General features: G+C 46.9%; 1 protein-coding gene across 1 annotated transcript in view; it reads right to left on the reverse strand.

The window, feature by feature from the left end:
• Positions 1-11,104: 11,104 nt before the first annotated feature.
• Positions 11,105-18,467, reverse strand: part of LOC130109573 (leukemia inhibitory factor receptor-like) — a 35,554-nt gene continuing 28,191 nt past the window's right edge. Inside the window, exon 6 of the mRNA XM_056276525.1 lies at positions 11,105-12,473. Within this exon, the coding sequence (XP_056132500.1) occupies positions 12,129-12,473 (345 nt within the window). The 3' untranslated portion in view covers positions 11,105-12,128. The remainder of the gene's footprint in view (positions 12,474-18,467) is intronic.

Below are 18,467 nucleotides of genomic sequence, written 5' to 3' on the forward strand. Positions count from 1 at the left end.
GCAAGAGGCTAGCACTGCTCTGTGGACCTGGAAGCGCTCCTCATTGATGGCCAGCACTACATCCAGCAAATGGCCCTGGTCTCGCAGGAGCGACAAGCCCTGGAGAAGTGTGACACTGTGGCTTGGAGCTGAGAATGTACAACGCAGGGTGCTATTCTTGTTAGCCATACTGGAAGAGAAAGGGCTTCGTTACTTTCGGCAAATCCTGCGTTCTTGTACTTTTCCTGTATTATCTTGCACTTAGCATGGCTGGGCTCGTGCATGTAACTAAGGAGTATTACTTATAACAAATGTAACGTTGAAAATGGTTGAAATGCCCCATAAGTTATGTGTAACTGACAAAAATCATCGTTCTATACTTAGATGTCTGTTTCTTGTGTTTCAAACGAACTATTCAAGATCACAAAGTTACTAACTTTATTTTTCCAACCATTTCCAGACTTTCAAGAGCTGCACAAGAACATAGTGATTTATCTCATATGCATCTCCTGCTACCTTTGAATAAGATGAAAGAAACACTGCGAACAGTTAAAGAGAAAGGGTCATATGTGTTATTACCGGCCAAAACTATCCTTGTAAATGTGGCAGAAATGTTTGGATGGTACGTCATCAGCAGAATTTTCAGATAAATATCATTTTAATAATCATACAACAATAAAATTCAAAAGAATATGCAACTCGAGTGTTAGACTTTAAGGAATTAAAACAATATACCGCTATAATTATCAGGCAGCTATATAATTATGATATATAATCATATAATAATATAATTATGACACATGAAGTAAATCAAAACGTGGACAACTACGGCTGTACCTTATTTGTAATATCGTACAATGAATCTTACAATGGCTTGCTTTGACCGAACAAACTTAAAAAAAAGAAAAAAGGTCGCGCGCCACCAATACACCCACAAAGCATTTGGTAAGTTGGAGAAAGTTGCTACGCTACTCGTTATTGTCATTTGTCAACATCAGGTTGGTGACGGGTTTGCGTGGGCGCCATGTCTGTTTAAGTTATTATTAAAAAGGCATAAAATAGTTTATAAGGATTTAAAATATTTTTAGTGTTATTACTGTTTGTTCAAAATGTACCAATAATGACACGCGTCGCTTTCAAGAGATCCTCTATCAAAAACGAACGTCATTCGTTCACGTTCTCACGCTGCGGCCGTTCAAACAGTAAACCTGCAGTTTGGTCGGCAGCTCCTAACGACAAGCAAACTGGACCACCGACACACCCAGTTACTTTGATAACTCGATACGAGAGCAGGAGGCCACATGTCCTCGGTATTTCCTGCCATTCAAGACGGTGTGGGCGGATCCTCCTCTAGGCCGCTGCGTGAGGCGTGCGCCGCTTGAGACCCGGAGGAGGAGCGGTTCCTCCCGTTGCGAAACGGATAGCTGGCCTGGCCTCCACACACACACAGTCCAGACTGACGGCCTCATCCTCACCTGTTCTGCGGATGACTCGAGGTGAAGTCCCCACCATCCGACTCCGCCATCTTCTAGCGCAGTGCAATATGCATAGGGCATTTTCAAGCGCATTACGGGAAGGTCAAAGGCGTAATTAACCCATTCATGTTTTAAGAAACGCATGAATGCCAGGCTTTTAGATAGCTTTCGAACGGAAGCCGCCGCCAATTTGTGGTCGTGTTATGAACGCAGTGGTGACCTGCTGCTCCGAGCCGGCTGTGCTGCACACCTATGTGCTGCCTACGTACGTGATAAAGCGGTGTGTCGTTTCTGCCCACTAGGCTGCGCCATTGACTTTGAGACTGAGCAATGCACGCACATGTATTTTTTTTTCAATATAGACCAGTGGTTCTCAATTAGGTCTTCAGGTACCACCAATTAGGTCTTCAGGTGCTGTTTTTTCCCCCTTCTATTGAACCAGATAGTTAATTACATTCACCTGTAGTTCCAGCCATGTTTCTCTAAAAGTCGGATTTTGGTGATTTTTTATTACTATTAGGTGCACATTTTATGAAAATGTCCGGGGGAAAAAAACATGTCCACTAAACTGTTCAGTCACTTATAGCAGCAGGGACTCAGCAAAACGGCACTTCAGATTCACCAGAGCCTCCACAATCTTCCTTCAGTTTGAAAACAAGCATTTATGCTCACCACTGACTCTTTAGTTGTGCTGTAATGCACCATCACTTCACCTACATATCAGAGTATGGTGACAAGACCGTCCCCTGCAAAGCTATGCATCCTTTGTGGAAAAATAATGTGTACCCTTCATTCATCAAACAGTAGTGTCAGGCAATATGGAGAATATCCTTATCATAATAATCATTAGGAATTGTGACGAAAGTTGGATTCTTAAATTTGGCATTTTTTACAGTATTATATATTCATATTGTTAACCCAGCCACTGAGGTAGCTCAAGCCTGTGCATTCTTAGTGCCGGTCCCAAGTTCGGATAAATGGGGAGGGTTGTGTCAGGAAGGGTATCCAGTGTAAAACCTATGCCAAATCAAATATGCGGATCATAAATCAGATTTCCACACCGGATCGGTCGAGACCTGGGTTACCAACGACCACCAGCGGTACTGTTGGCCAGCAGAGTGCCGGTAGAAACTATGCTACTGTTGGGCGCAGAAGAAGGAGAGCGGGTAGGTATGTCCAGAGGCAGTGGGAGAGGAGGAAGATTAGAAGTGTTGAAGTGAGAGTCAGATCTTTGAATATTGGTGCTATGACTGGTAAAGGGAGAGAGCTGGCTGATACGATGGCAAGAAGGATACTGTATGTGCAAGATACCAGGCGAAAGGGGCGTAAGGCCAGGAGCATCGGAGGTGGGTTCAAACTCTTCTACCATGGTACGGATGGGGGGGGGGGGGAAATGGGGTAGGGTTAATTCTGAGGGAAGAGTATGTCAAGAGTGTGTTGGAGGTGAAGAGAGTGTCAGACAGAGTGATGAGTATGAAGCTGGAAATCAAAGGGGTGATGATGAATGTTATCAATGCATATGCCCCGCAAGTTGGGTGTGACATGGAAGAGAAAGAAGAATTCTGGAGTGAGTTGGATGAAGTGGTGGAGAGAGAGTGGTGATTGGAGCGGACTTCAATGGGCATGTTGGTGAAGGGAACAGAGGTGATGAAGCATCAGAATCAGAATCAGAATACTTTATTTATCTCCGAGGGGAAATTGGGAGGAGAAATGACGAAATGATGGGCAGGTATGGTGTCAAGGAGAGAAATGTGGAAGGACAGACGGTACTGGATTTTGCGAAAAGGATGGAAATGGCTGTGGTGAATACATATTACAAGAAGAGGGAGGAACACAGGGTGACATAAGAGTGGAGGAAAGTGCACACATGTGGACTATATCTTATGCAGGAGGCACAATCTGAAAGGGATTGGAGACTGCAAGGTGGTGACAGGGGAGAACAAAGCTAGGTAGCATCGGATGGTGAACAGAGTGGAAGCAGAGTGGAAGTTGAAGAAGGAAGACTGTTGTGTGGAGTTCAGGGAGGTGTTAAAACAGGCATTGGGGTGGTAGTGAAGAATTGCCGGATGGCTGAGCAAGCACTGCAGAAATAGTGAGGGAGACAGCTAGGAAGGTACTTGGTGTGTCATCTGAACAGAGGAAGGAAGACAAGGAACCTTGGTGGTGGAATGAGGAAGTACAGGAAAGTATGAGGAGGAAGATGTTGGCAAAGAAGAAGTGGGATAGTCAGAGAGATGAAAGTAGACAAGAGTATAAGCAGATGCAGCGTAAAGTGAAGAGAGAGGTGGCGAAGGCAAAGGAAAAGGTGTATGGTGAGTTGTATGACAGGTTAGACACTAAGGAAGGAGAAAAAAACGTGTACCGATTGGCTAGACAGAGGGACCGAGCTGGGAAGGATGCACAGCAGGTTAGAACGATCAAGGAAATGTGCTGACAAGCGAAGAGAGTGTGTTCAGAAGGTGGAAGGAGTACTATGAGGGGCTGATAAATAAAGAAAATGAGAGAGAGAGAGAAAGAGAAAGAGAAAGAGAAGGTTGGATGATGTAGGAACAGTGAAACAGGAAGTGCAGTGGATTAGCAAGGAGGAAGTGAGGGCAGTTATGAAGGGGATGAAGAGTGGAAAGGTGGTTGGTCCAGATGACATACTGTGGAGGCATGGAGGTGTTTAGTAGGATTGGAGTGAAGTTGTTTTTTTTTAAGATTATTTTTTTGAGATTTTCTGTCTTTATTTGTCAGCGATAGTAGAGAGAGACAGGAAAGGCAGGGGAGAGAGAGAGGATGACATAAAGCAAAGGGTCCGGACTGGATTCGAACCCAGACCGCTGCAGTAAGGACACAACTTCATATGTGGTACACGCTCTACCAGGTGAGCCCTCTTGGCAATGGAGTTTTTAACTAGATTGTTTAACACAATCTTGGAAAGTGACAGGATGCCTGAGGAGTGGAGAAGAAGCATACTGGTACCGATTTTCAAGAATAAGGGTAATGTGCAGAGGTGTAGCAACTAGATGTATAAAATTGATCAGCCACAGCATGAAGATATGGGAAAGAGTAGTGGAAGCTACGATAAGAGGAGAGGTGATGATTAGCGAGCCACAATATGGTTTCATGACATGAAAGAGCACTACAGATGTGATGTTTGCTTTGAGAATGTTGATTGAGAAGTATAGAGAAGGCCAGAAGGAATCACATTTTTTTTTGTAGATTTAGAGAATGCATATGATAGGGTGCGGAGAGAGGGGGTGGGATATTGTATGAGGAAGTCAGGAGTGGCAGAGAAGTATGTAGGAGTGGTGCAGGATATGTATGAGGGAAGTGTGACAGTGGTGAGGTGTGTGGTTGGAATGACAGATGGGTTCAAGGTGGAGGTGGGATTACATCAAGGATCAGCTTTGAGCCCTTTCTTGTTTCCAATGGTGATGGATAGGTTGACGAACGAGATCAGGCAGGAAGGAGTCTTAGTGGACTATGATATTCATGGATGACATTGTGATCTGTAGCAAGAGTTGGGTGCAGGTTGAGGAGAGCCTGGAGAGGTGGAGGTATGCACTGGACAGAAGAGAAATAAAAGTCAGTAGGAGCAAGACGGAATACATGAACATCAGCATGAACGAGAGGGAGAAAAGTGGAATGGCAAGGATGCAAAGAGTAGAGGTGACCAAGGCGTATGAGTTTAAATACTTGGGGTCAACAGTTCAAAGTAACAGGCAGTGCAGGAGAGAGGTGAAGAAGAGAGTGCAGGCAGGGTGGAGTGGGTGGAGAAGAGTGTCGGGAGTGATTTGTGACAGAAGTGTACCGGCAAGAGTTAAAGGGAAGGTTTACAAGATGGCTGTGAGACCAGCTATGTTGTATGGCTTGGAGATGGTGGCACTGACGAAAAGACAGGAGGCGGAGCTGGAGGTGGCAGAGTTGAAGATGCTAAGATTTTCGTTGGGAGTGACAAAGAAGGACAGGATTAGGAATGAGTATATTAGCGGGACCGCTACCGGTACTGATAACCAGCAGGGTGTCGGTGGAAACTATGCTACTGTTGGGCGAAGGAGAAGGAGAGGAGGAAAGCATGTCCAGAGGCAGCTAGAGAGGAGGAAGGGTAGGCATGTGGAGGTGAGAGTTGGAACTTTGAATGTTGGCACTATGACTGGTAAAGGGAGAGAGCTGGCTGACATGATGGAAAGAAGAAAGGTAGGCATACTGTGTGTGCAAGAGACCAGGTGGAAGGGGAGTAAGGCCAGGAGTATCGGAGGTGGCTTCAAACTCTTCTACCATGGTGTGAATGGGAGGAGTAAAGGGGTAGGGGTAATTCTGAAGGAAGAGTATGTCAAGAGCGTGCTGGAGGTGAAGAGAGTGTCAGACAGAGTGATGAGTATGAAGCTGGAAATTGAAGGTTTATTGCTGAATGTTATCAGCGCATATGCCCCGCAAGTTGGGTGTGAGATGGATGAAAAAGAAGAATTCTGGAATGAGTTGGACGACATGGTGGAGAGGGTACCCAAGGAGGAGAGAGTGGTGATTGGAGCCGACTTCAATGGACATGTTGGTGAAGGGAACAGAGGTGATGAGGAGGTGATGGGAAGGTATGGAGTCAAGAAGAGAAATGTGGAAGGACAGATGGTGGTGGATTTTGCGAAAAGGATGGAAATGGCTGTGGTGAATACATATTTCAAGAAGAGGGAGGAACACAGGGTGACGTACAAGAGTGGAGGAAAGTGCACACAGGTGGACTATATCTTATGTAGAAGGCGCCATCTAAAAGGGATTGGAGACTGCAAGGTGGTGACAGGGGAGAACGTAGCTAGGCAGCATCGGATGGTGGTCTGTAGGATGACTTTAGAGACCAAGAAGAGAAAGCGAGTGAAGACACAGCCGAAGATCAAATGGTGGAAGTTGAAGAAGGAAGACTGTTGTGTGGAGTTCAGGCAGGAGTTAAGACAGGCACTGGGTGGTAGTGAAGAGTTGCCAGATGGCTGGAAAACCACTGCAGAAATAGTGAGGGAGACAGCTAGGAAGGTACTTGGTGTGTCATCAGGACAGAGGAAGGAAGACAAGGAGACTTGGTGGTGGAATGAGGAAGTACAGCAAATTATACAGAGGAAAAGGTTGGCAAAGAAGAAGTGGGATAGTAAGAGAGATGAAGAAAGTAGACAGGAGTACAAGGAGATGCAGCGTAAAGCAAAGAGAGAGGTGGCAAAGGCAAAGGAAAAGGCGTATGGTGAGTTGTATGACAGATTAGACACTAAGGAAGGAGAAAAGGACTTGTACCGATTGGCTAGACAGAGGGACCAAGCTGCAAAGGATGTGCAGCAAGTTAGGGCGATCAAGGATAGAGATGGAAATGTGCTGACAAGCGAGGAGAGTGTGCTAAGAAGCTGGAAGGAATACTTTGAGGGGCTGATGAATGAAGAAAATGAGAGAGAGAGAAGGTTGGATGATGTAGGGATAGTGAATCAGGAAGTTCAGCGGATTAGCAAGGAGGAAGTGAGGGCTGCTATGAAGAGGATGAAGAGTGGAAAGGCAGTTGGTCCTGATGACATACCTGTGGAGGCATGGAGATGTTTAGGAGAGATGGCAGTGGAGTTTTTAACTAGATTGTTTAACACAATCCTGGAAAGTGAGAGGATGCCAGAGGAGTGGAGAAGAAGCATACTGGTACCGATTTTCAAGAACAAGGGAGATGTGCAGAACTGTAACAACTACAGAGGTATAAAGTTGATCAGCCACAGCATGAAGATTTGGGAAAGAGTAATAGAAGCTAGGTTAAGAGAAGAGGTGACGATCAGCGAGCAGCAGTATGGTTTCATGCCACGAAAGAGCACCACAGATGCGATGTTTGCTTTGAGAATGTTGATTGAGAAGTATAGAGAAGGCCAGAAAGAGTTGCATTGTGTCTTTGTAGATTTAGAGAAAGCTTATGACAGAGTGCCGAGAGAGGAGGTGTGGTATTGTATGAGGAAGTCAGGAGTTGCAGAGAAGTATGTAGGAGTGGTGCAGGATACGTATGAGGGAAGTGTGACAATGGTGAGGTGTGCGGTTGGAATGACAGATGGGTTCAAGGTGGAGGTGGGATTACATCAAGGATCGGCTCTTAGCCCTTTCTTGTTTGCAATGGTGATGGACAGGTTGACGGACAAGATCAGGCAGGAGTCTCCATGGACGATGATGTTCGCGGATGACATTGTGATCTGTAGCGAGAGTAGGGTACAGGTTGAGGAGAGCCTGGAGAGGTGGAGGTATGCACTGGAGAGAAGAGGAATGAAAGTCAGTAGGAGCAAGACGGAATACCTATGCGTGAATGAGAGAGAGGACAGTGGAATGGTCATGATGCAAGGAGTGGAGGTGACAAAGACATCTGAGTTTAAATACTTGGGGTCAACTGTCCAAAGTAACGGGGAGTGCAGTAGAGAGGTGAAAAAGAGAGTGCAGGCAGGTTGGAGTGGGTGGAGAAGAGTGTCAGGAGTGATTTGCGACAGAAGGGTATCAGCAAGAGTTAAAGGGAAAGTTTACAAGATGGTTGTGAGACCAGCTATGTTATATGGTTTGGAGACAGTGGCACTGACGAAAAGACAGGAGGCGGAGCTGGAGGTGGCAGAGTTGAAGATGCTAAGATTTTCACTGGGAGTAACGAAGAAGGACAGGATTAGGAACGATTATATTAGAGGGACCGCTCAGGTTGGACGGTTTGGAGACAAAGCAAGAGAGGCAAGATTGAGATGGCTTGGACATGTGTGGAGGAGAGATGCTGAGTATATTGGGAGAAGGATGCTGAATATGGAGCTGCCAGGGAAGAGGAGAAGAGGAAGGCCAAAGAGGAGGTTTATGGATGTAGTGAGGGAAGACATGCAGGTGGCTGGTGTGACAGAGGAAGACGCAGAAGACAGGAAGAAATGGAAAGGGATGATCCGCTGTGGCGACCCCTAACGGGAGCAGCCGAAAGTAGTAGATATTAGCGGGACCGCTCAGGTTGGACAGTTTGGAGACAAAGCAAGAGAGGCAAGACTGAGATGGTTTGGACATGTGCTTAGGAGAGATGCTGGGTATATTGGAAGAAGGATGCTGAATATGGAGCTGCCAGGGAAAAGGAGTAGAAATAGAGGAAGGCCAAAGAGGAGGTTTATGGATGTGTTGAGGGAGGACATGCAGGTGGCTGGAGTAACAGAGAAAGATGCAGAGGACAGGAAGAGATGGAATATCGTTATGGTATTATTAATATATAGATTTCTTCTTTTTTCTGCTCCTCCTCCGGCTTGTTCCCTGTTTCTCAGGGGTCGCCACAGTGGATTTTATTGTTTCCCTCAGTACCCTGTGAGGGCACAGCATCGACGGCAGTCATTGTTAACCTGGGCCTTGACTGATTTGGTATGGTCTTGTCAATCAGCATACTGATTTGACAAAAGTTGACATTGGATGCCCTTCCTGACACAACTGCTAACCCTATGGTCGGGGTGTGTGTATATATATATATATATATATATATATATATATATATATATATATATATATATATATATATATATATATATATATATATATATAGTTAAGGTCAAAATTATTAGCCCCCAAGGAACTATGGAACATTTCCCTAAAATTCTGCCCAATGTTTGCATCATTCATAAAACTTTACATAGTAAAACATTCATCATTGTTAAGGCCCCTATTTGGTACATCTTCAGGTTTGCTTTATACCAAATGTAGTGAAAAGTGAGGTGGTCAAAATTATTAGCCCCCATGTGATTTTTATGCTTTCAAACCACACCTGAGCAATCAATCAGCATTGAACTTTACTTAAGGAACTCCAATGAACAGGGCTAGTGGCACTTAAACACTTGATTGAGAGGGACTACTCTTACAATTCTTGATAAGAAGTAATTTAATTATGCCAAAAAGTAAAGAAATCAGTCTGGAATGCAGAAAGAAGATAGTGGATGCTCATCTTAAGGGGGAAGGCTATACTGCCATTTCCAAGCGTTTCACAGTGTCTAGAACAGCTGTACGTTGCATCATTGCAAAGCTCAAGGAGGCAAATTCTGTTAGAAACAAACCTGGGCGTGGTCGAAAGTGCAAGATTTCAAAAGCTTTGGAGAGGAAAATAGTCAGACATGTCAACAACAATCCTCAAATCTCTGCCGAGATGAGTGTTGCTGAATTGGCCTCTTCTGGACTTGATGTTTCAAGGAAGACTGTTGTGAGGGCTCTTCATCGTGGTGGGCTTCAAGGTCATCATCCAAGAAAAACGCCATTGCTCACACAGCGGCACATCAAAGCCAGACTGAAGTTTGCCGGTGAGCATTTGAAACATGGGCATGAGTTCTGGAAGGCTGTCCTTTGGTCTGATGAGACTTAACTTGAGCTATTTGGGCACATGGATGTTGCTTTTGTTAGGCGAAGGAAGGGAGAGGCCTTCAACCCTAAAAACATAGTTGCCACAGTTAAACATGGTGGTGGGAGCATAATGCTGTGGGGCTGTTTTGCTGCTTCAGGCACAGGCAACCTTGTTCAGGTGCATGGGATCGTGTAGAAAAAAGATTATATTGACATTTTGAAGGATAACGTAAAGAAATCTGCTGCCAGTCTAGCTATAGGTCGCTGCTGGGTCTTCCAGCAAGACAATGACCCGAAGCATAAATCCAAGTTGGTCAGAGACTTTTTGAAAGACACCAAAATCAAGGCCCTGGAGTGGCCCTCTCAGAGCCCAGATCTCAATCCTATTGAGAATCTGTGGTGGGAGCTCAAGGTTAATGTCCATGCTGGAAAACCACACAATTTGGATGAGCTGGAACAATTTGCCATGGAAGAATGGGCTAAGATCCCTCGAGAGACATGTGCCAACCTAGTTCGGAACTACCATAAGAGATTGTTGTCAGTTGTGAGTCAGGAAGGTTACACTATTGACTATTAATTGTCGGAGGGCTAATAATTTTGGCCTTGTCATTTTTCTTGTTTCAATTCAGCACATCAGTAAAATATCTTAATCAAGCTTAGTAGATATTTTGTCTTTGTTCTTTTGGAAGCAATTAAACTATAAACACTTTTGGTTATGGTAATTTCCATGGAAAAGTTAAGGGTTTTGTTTGATTTCATAAAGGGTTGAGAAAAAAGGAATTTAATCCATTTTGGAATAAGGCTGTAACATAACATAACAAAATGTGGGGAAAGTGAAGGGGTGTGAATACTTTCTGGATCCATCCATTATCTGAACGGCTTATCCTGCTATCGGAGTCGCGGGGACGCTGGAGCCTATCCCAGCAGTCATTGAGGCGGGGAGACACCCTGCACAGGCCGCCAGGCCATCTCACACACACACACACACACACACACCTAGGGAGAATTTACATGTCTTTGGACTGTGGGAGGAACCCACGCAGACACGGGGAGAGCATGCAAACTCCACACAGAGGACGACCCGGGCCGACCCCCAAGGTTGGACTACCCTGGGGATAGAACCCTGGACTTTCTTGCTGTGAGGTGACCGTGCTAACCACTGCGCCACCATGCCGCCCTACATCAGAATATCATAAAAATATTTAAGAATCCAACTGGTCCAAAGTGTCGGCAAATTGAATTTTTTGGTGATGTAAAGTAACTAGTGTTCAAATAAGCTAATACTTGTTCAAATATCTCAGACCTCATTTTGTGAGAAATCTTAATAATAATAGATTCTCGGTATCATTAATTTACACAAAGAAAAATGTGCTTAATGATATGACAGTATCCAAATTTCATCTAAATAAAAGACCACTGAACTACAATAAACAATAATATTGTTGACAATAATATCATACAGTACTCTTGACACAAGCTTTAGTCTGCATTCTAGTTGATACACAAACTGTAAAAAACAAACTGCGACTGTTGCTCATATACGAACTCAATACTATGACCACATGTAACCTTTATCAGATGACAATCTGGCGGGGAGCAATAATGGACAAGCTGTGAAATTAAAGTGATGCTTTTGTTGTTATCCCTGTGCTCGGCCCCAAACCAGCTAACAGTTGAAAAAAGGGGGGGTTTTGGGGGGAACTTGCAATGCAAGGTGGTTGAAAAAGCTTCAAATTTGTCATCACTTCCAGCAAATGAACAAATAACAGTTGCAATGTTCTGTTTTGTTCTGAGTAAGCAGGACTTTTTATTGTGCATGTCTGCCTCTTTCTTTGAGACAATTTTTTTTGTGTGTGACCTAAGAGTGTGACCACTTCCTGTCACATGTTCGTGTATTAGATTGACATTTGTTTCACTGTTTTACAGGGCTATCATATCTACTAGCATACTTCTCTCTTCTACATGCTTGACATTTTTTGTTCATTCATCAATAATACATAAGGCTTTAAAGTGTGACCAACAAATAATCTTCATTTCCCAGTTGCCTTAAACGCATATAACTGCAATTTCAATGTTAAGTCTTTAACTGAAAGTTAAGACTGTCATTTGTGTGTTGAGTTACAAATCCCTTAGGTCCTTCAATCCCAATGAAAGCCCACACAGTGGAAATTCAAAAATATATGGGCATCGATAAAAAATGAACTGTTAGAAACTTCACTTTCTGCACACGTGGCACTGTAATGAGAGATGTTAGAAAACAGTCTGTAGCATTTAACCACAGCCATCCTCTGCTGTTACGTCAGTTTCCTGTTCACTGTGATAAACCCAGAGGTCCCAGGCTTTGTTGTGGCCAATGTTCTAGCTGTTGTCTGTCTTGATCACAAAGACCAACCCGTTTCTATACATCTGCGAAGCATCCTCCACATCTCCTTGTCTTAGATCCATCATGTCTAAATCTGTGGATTGTCTTAGTGTTTGACTCTTATAGCAAGGAGTCAGAGGCTTGTCACAGGTTCCCTCTGAGATGCAGGATTCCTCCACCATCCTCTCCACCTCGGGGTCTTCCTCACTGCTGTTGTCTGTCTCAAACTCCTCCCCAAGCATAGACTTCCTTTCAAGCTCCTCAGCTGGGTGGACATGCTTGTCCTCTACCTGTGACTGTTGAAGAGTCAGCTCGTGCACTTCTTCTTTCGTCTCCGGCATCTGTTGAAGTCATGTGGGCAGAAAATGCACATTGCATTAGATATACTTCAGATTAGATTAAATTTATACTTGATGGTTTTTAGATTACATAAAAATTGGATTGCATTAGATTAAACTTTACATTGCATTAGATAATATCTAATTACATTAAAGTTTAGATTTGAATACACCTAACTGAATGAAATAATGTTAAAAGTTCAGGGTTATAGTAATGAATGATATAATGATAATTATGCATAATACAGTATTCTGAATGATGAAGAGTTGGGGTCAGTTCACTTTCAGTTTCAGCTGGAGTGAGAACTGAAACTAAGATTCAAATCATAACGATAGCCACTACTGCTCACTATTACTTACTGCGTACTAAATGAAATGTAAGGACTTATGGTTAGGAGCAGTTTTCTGATCATGAAGAAAAGACACTTCAGCATTCTTGAAAATGATGCATTAGTTTTAACACAATATAGCCTGTGTAGTTTCACACCAAACACACTCACATCAACATCACACGCTACATGTAATGTGTACTGCCATCGCATATGTTGTTTTTATATCTCCATGTGTTTGGAAATAACATCGAAGGGACTGCAGATTGCTGTATTTTACGATTGCCTGTGTTACTCCATAAGCCTTGATTAGAAATACAAACCCCAATTCCCATGAAGTTGGGATGTTGTGCAAAACGTAAATAAAAACAGAATACAATGATTTGCAAATCCTTTTCCACCTATATTCAATTGAATACACTACAATGACAAGATATTTAATGTTCAAACTGATAAACTTTATTGCTTTTTTTGTTGCAAATATTCACTCATTTTGAATTTGATGCCTGCAACACGTTCCAAAAAAGCTGGGACAGGGGCATGTTTACCACTGTGTTGCATCACCTTTCCTTTAACAACACTCAATAAGCGTTTGGGAACTGAGGACACTAATTGTTGAAGCTTTGTATGTGGAATTCTTTCCCATTCTCTTGATGTACGACTTCAGTTGCTCAACAGTCCGGGGTCTCTGTTGTCATATTTTGCACTTCATAATGCGCCACACATTTTCAATGGGAGACAGGTCTGGACTGCAGGCAGGCCAGTCCAGTACCCGCACTCTTTTACTACGAAGCCACGCTGTTGTAACACGTGCAGTATGTGGCTTGGCATTGTCTTGCTGAAATAAGCAGGGACGTCCCTGAAAAAGACGTCGCTTGGGTGGCAGCAAATGTTGCTCCAAAACCTGTATGTACCTTTCAGCATTAATGATGCCTTCACAGATGTGCAAGTTACCCATGCCATGGGCACTAACACCCCCCCATACCATCACAGATGCTGGCTTTTGGACTTTGTGCTGATAACAATCTGGATGGTCCTTTTCCTCTTTAGCCCGGAGGACACTACGTCCATGATTTCCAAAAACAATTTGAAATGTGGACTCGTCAGACCACAGCACACTTTTCCACTTTGCGTCAGTCCATCTCAGATGAGCTCGGGCCCAGAGAAGCCGGCAGCATTTCTGGGTGTTGTTGATATATGGCTTTCGCTTTGCATGGTAGAGTTTTAACTTGCACTTGTAGATGTAGCGACAAACTGTGTTAACTGACAATGGTTTTCCCAAGTGTTCCTGAGCCCATGTGGTAATAAATATCCTTTACCGAATAATGTCGGTTTTTAATGCAGTGCCGCCTGAGGGATCGAAGGTCACAGGCATTCAATGTTGGTTTTCGACCTTGCCACTTACGTGCAGAGATTTCTCTGGATTCTCTGAATCTTTTGATGATATTATGGACTGTAGATGATGAAATCCCTAAATTCTTTGCAATTGTACATTGAGAAACGTTGCTCTTAAACTGTTGGGACTACTTGCTCACACAGTTATTCACAAAGTGGTGAACCTCACCCCATCCTTGCTTGTGAATGACTGAGCCTTTTGGGGATGCTCCTTTTATACCCAATCATGACACTCACCTGTTTCCAATTAACCTGTTCACCTGTGGAATGTTCCAAACAGGTGTTTTTTGAGCATTCCTCAACTTTCCCAGTCTTCTGTTGCCCCTGTCCCAGCTTCTTTGGAACGTGTTACAGGCATCAAATTCAAAATGAGTGAATATTTGCAAAAAACAATAAAGTTTATCAGTTTGAACATTAAATATTTTGTCTTTGTAGTGTTGTAGGGGTGCAGGAATGAGGAGACGGAGAGATTGAGTTGAGTTAATTCCGTTTACTCGCCACACAAAACAACACCGATACAGCACAATCTCTCATGGCAACAAGCTAACAGCTAGGCAGTAGAAAACATGGTTTCACTTCCTGGGAAACTCTAAGCAGTGCCTACGTCAGCACTCTGAATGTCTGCCTTAAAGAAGCAGCAGCCCCTGGTGAATCTATCCTCAATTGTGTATCACAACACAGGCCCCCCCAAGAATTCACCATCACGAAAAAATGCAAAACAGTAATGTAACACAACAGTACTCAGTGAATCACAAACAGCCAACAGGCGAACAGTCCCCAGTGAAACAGTCAACGTCTCGGGGGGCGGACCAGGCGGCCAAAACGGCTGCGCTGAATGGGTATGGGGGTGGGGGCAGGGGCAAGGGACAGAGCCGGAGCCTGGGCAGGGGCCGAGGGCCAGAGAAGGGGGGCGTCCACGTCACGAGGGCAGGGCCAGTTCGACCGGCCCACCCAGGTCCAAATGGGCAGGCTTGAGACGGTCCACCGAGACCCGCTCTGGCTTGCCCCCCGAGTCCACCACAAAGTTCTTACGCCTCGCTTTCAGGACACGGAAGAGCCTGTTGTAGGGGGGCTACAGGGGGGTACAGTGGCTGTCGTGGCGGAGGAAGATGACAACCACAGCAGATTCTTGGGGACATAGGACTGAGGGAGGCAGTGGTGAGATGTAGGGATTGGAGCGAAAGCGTTGGCCCTGTCCCAGGGCACAGCCTGATGAAAAGCTGCTGACCAGGGAGCCACGGCGTCCAGGAGAAACTAACCTGGGACACGCAGCGGCTGGCTGTAAACCAGCTTGGTAGACGAGGACTGGAGGTCTTCCTTGGGGGCGGAGCGAAGGCCGAGCATGACCCATGGGAGGCAATTGACCCAGTTGCTGTCCGTGAGGCTGGCACGAAGAGCGGCCTTCATAGACCGATGAAACTGTTCACAAAGTCTGCTGCCCTGCGGGTTGTACGCCATGGTGCGGTGGAGCTTCACCCCCAGCCCCTCCACGACTGCAGTACAGAGCTCCGATGTGAACTGCGGGCCCCTGTCGGAGGTGAGGTCAGACGGCGTGCCAAAACGGGCCACCCAGGACCCAATGAACGCCTGGGCCACCTCAGTAGACGTGGTCGATGACAGGTGAACAGCTTCAAGCCACCTGGTGGTCCTGTCCACCATGGTGAGAAGGTGAGTGAACTGGTGGGAGGGGGGCAGGGGGCCCACCAGGTCCACATTCACATAGTCAAAACGCCTCTCAGGCACCACGAATGGCGCGAAGGGGGCTTTGGTATGACAGTGTACTTTGGAACGCTGAGTCAGCCCAGGCCTTGACATCCTTCATGAGGCCGGGCCAGATGAACTTGGCCCCCACCAGCTTAGTGGACGCCTTCACACCCGGGTGGGAAAGGCCATGGATAACGTCAAAAACACGGCGCCGCCAGCCAGTGGGCACCATGGGGCAGGGCTGGCCGGTGGAAACATCGCAGAGGAGCATGGTGTTGGCGCTGTCAAACACCACATCCTCCAACCGCAGCCCCGTAGCGACCATCCCATAGGCCTGAATGTCCGTGTCAGTGGCTTGGTCTGCAGCCATGGCAGCGTAATCGAGTCATAAGTGAACGGACCCTGCCACCGCCCGGGAGAGACAGTCAGCGACCAAGTTGTCCTTGCCAGCCATGTGCCGGATGTTCGTGGTAAACTGAGATGGCAGAGAGCTGACGCTGTTGGTGCCCGGACCACGACTCGGAGGTCTTGGCCATGGCAAATGTCAGCGGCTTGTGGTCAACGAAGGCAGTAAAACGGCGGCCTTCCAACAGGAACCTGAAGTGTTGGGTGGCGAGGAAGAGACCCAGGAGTTCCCGGTCGAAAGCGATGTACTTCCGCTCATTGTCTTTAAGCTGTTTGCTAAAGAAGGCAAGGGGCTGCCAGGCGCCGCTCACCCACTGCTTGCACACCGTCCCGACCGCATAGTCAGAGGCGTCGGTCGTGAGGACAATCGGGGCGGTGGGGGACGGGTGCGCCAGCAAAGCGGCATTGGCCAGCGCAGCCTTGGCGTCGTCGAAAGTTTCGTCCATCCCCAGGGACCAGTCTACCTCGCCCTTGGCTTCCTTGCCTCGCAGGACCTCGTACGAGGGCCGTATGCGGTGAGCTGCACGGGGAATGAAGCTGTTATTAAAGTTCACCATGCCCAGGAACTCCTGCAGGGACTTCACAGTGTGGGGGGCGTGGAAAACTGGCGACGGCGTCCACTCTGGCAGGAAGCGGAACCGCTCCCTGCGGGGAGACACGGTGGCCGAGGAAGTCGATGGACGACAGGCCAAACTGGCACTTGGCTGGGTTGACTATGAGTCCATGCGCACTGAGCCGCTCGAACAACTGCCGGAGCTGTGTCAGGTGCGCCGCTCGAACAACTGCCGGAGCTGTGTCAGGTGCTCCTCTGTGGATGCACTGACCACGAGAATGTCATCCAAGTAAACAAACAAAAACGGCATATCCCATAGCACAGAGTCCATAAGCCGATGGAACGTATGCGCTGCCCCCTTGAAACCGAAGGGTGTCCGCAGGAACTCGAAGAGTCCAAATGGCGTGATGACCGCTGTCTTTGGCATGTCTCGAGGGTAGACCGGTACCTGGTGGTAGCCCCGCACCAAATCTACTTTGGAAAAAATGGTGGCCTCCGCCAGGTGGGCGGAGAAGTCCTGTATGTGCGGGACGGGGTACCGGTTAGGGGTTGTGGCGTTGTTCAGGCGACGAAAATCGCCGCAGGGGCACCAACCGCCGTCAACCTTAGAAACCATGTGCAGGGGGGAGGCCCACGGGCTGTCTGAGCGGCACATGATGCTGAGGCGTTCCATGGTGGCAAACTTCTCCCTGGCGATCGCGAGCTTAGCAGAGTCGAGGCATCGCGTAGACCGGGGGGCCGTCGGTGGCAATATGGTGCTCCACGCTATGCTTGGCCACCGCTGATGAGAACGTAGGTGTGGTGAGGTCAGGGAACTCTGCGAGTAGTCGTTGATACGTATCTCCGGCGACGAGCATGTTTGACAGGCCGAGCGTCCCTGCACCTCCCAGTGTGCACGGGTATGTAGCGAAAGAGACAGCATCGATCAAGCGACAGTTCATAATATCCACCAGTAGTCTGAAGGCGCACAGGAAGTCCACGCCCAGGAGGGGAACCGACGCCATAACGAAGTCCCAGCCGAAACGCCACCCGCCGAAACACACCGCCACATGCCTGGTGCCGATGCAGGCAGGATGCTACGCCGCCCGCCAGATAAGGCGCCCTTGATAAACAACAGCTTGCTATTCTCTCCGGCGCTCATAGCTGCTATTGAGCGCCGGCCCTGGCGTTTCCATGGACGCTGAAGCTGCATGGCGGGCGACGCTGCTTAGCCCTGGCACTAAACCTGTTGTGGTAATAACACAGCCCGCTGTCACGCTGGCGGCGGGCAGCCACCGCCGCCGCGGTGCCCGCTGCGTCCTCCAGAGGCAGGGGCGAGGTCTGGGCGGGGAGCATCGCATGAACGAACTGCTGCCAGTTGGTGAAGAAAATCCTTTCCGCTTCCGCACCCAGAGCGCGGTAGTCTTTGGTGGAGGAGAGGGGGGAGCTGGCTAGTTCTGTGCGCACAGGCGCTGGGAGCTGCCGTGGAAAAATATGGGTGAAAATGAAGGAGGGATCCGCCGAGCCCAAAACGGCCAACATCTTCTCCAGCAGCTCAGAAGGTTTGCTATCGCCGAGTCCATTGAGTGACAACAGGCGATCCGCCTTCTCCATCTCCGACAGCTCGAAGAG

Source organism: Lampris incognitus, chromosome 3, assembly GCF_029633865.1.
Source record: "Lampris incognitus isolate fLamInc1 chromosome 3, fLamInc1.hap2, whole genome shotgun sequence".
NCBI classification, from domain to species: Eukaryota; Metazoa; Chordata; class Actinopteri; order Lampriformes; family Lampridae; genus Lampris; species Lampris incognitus.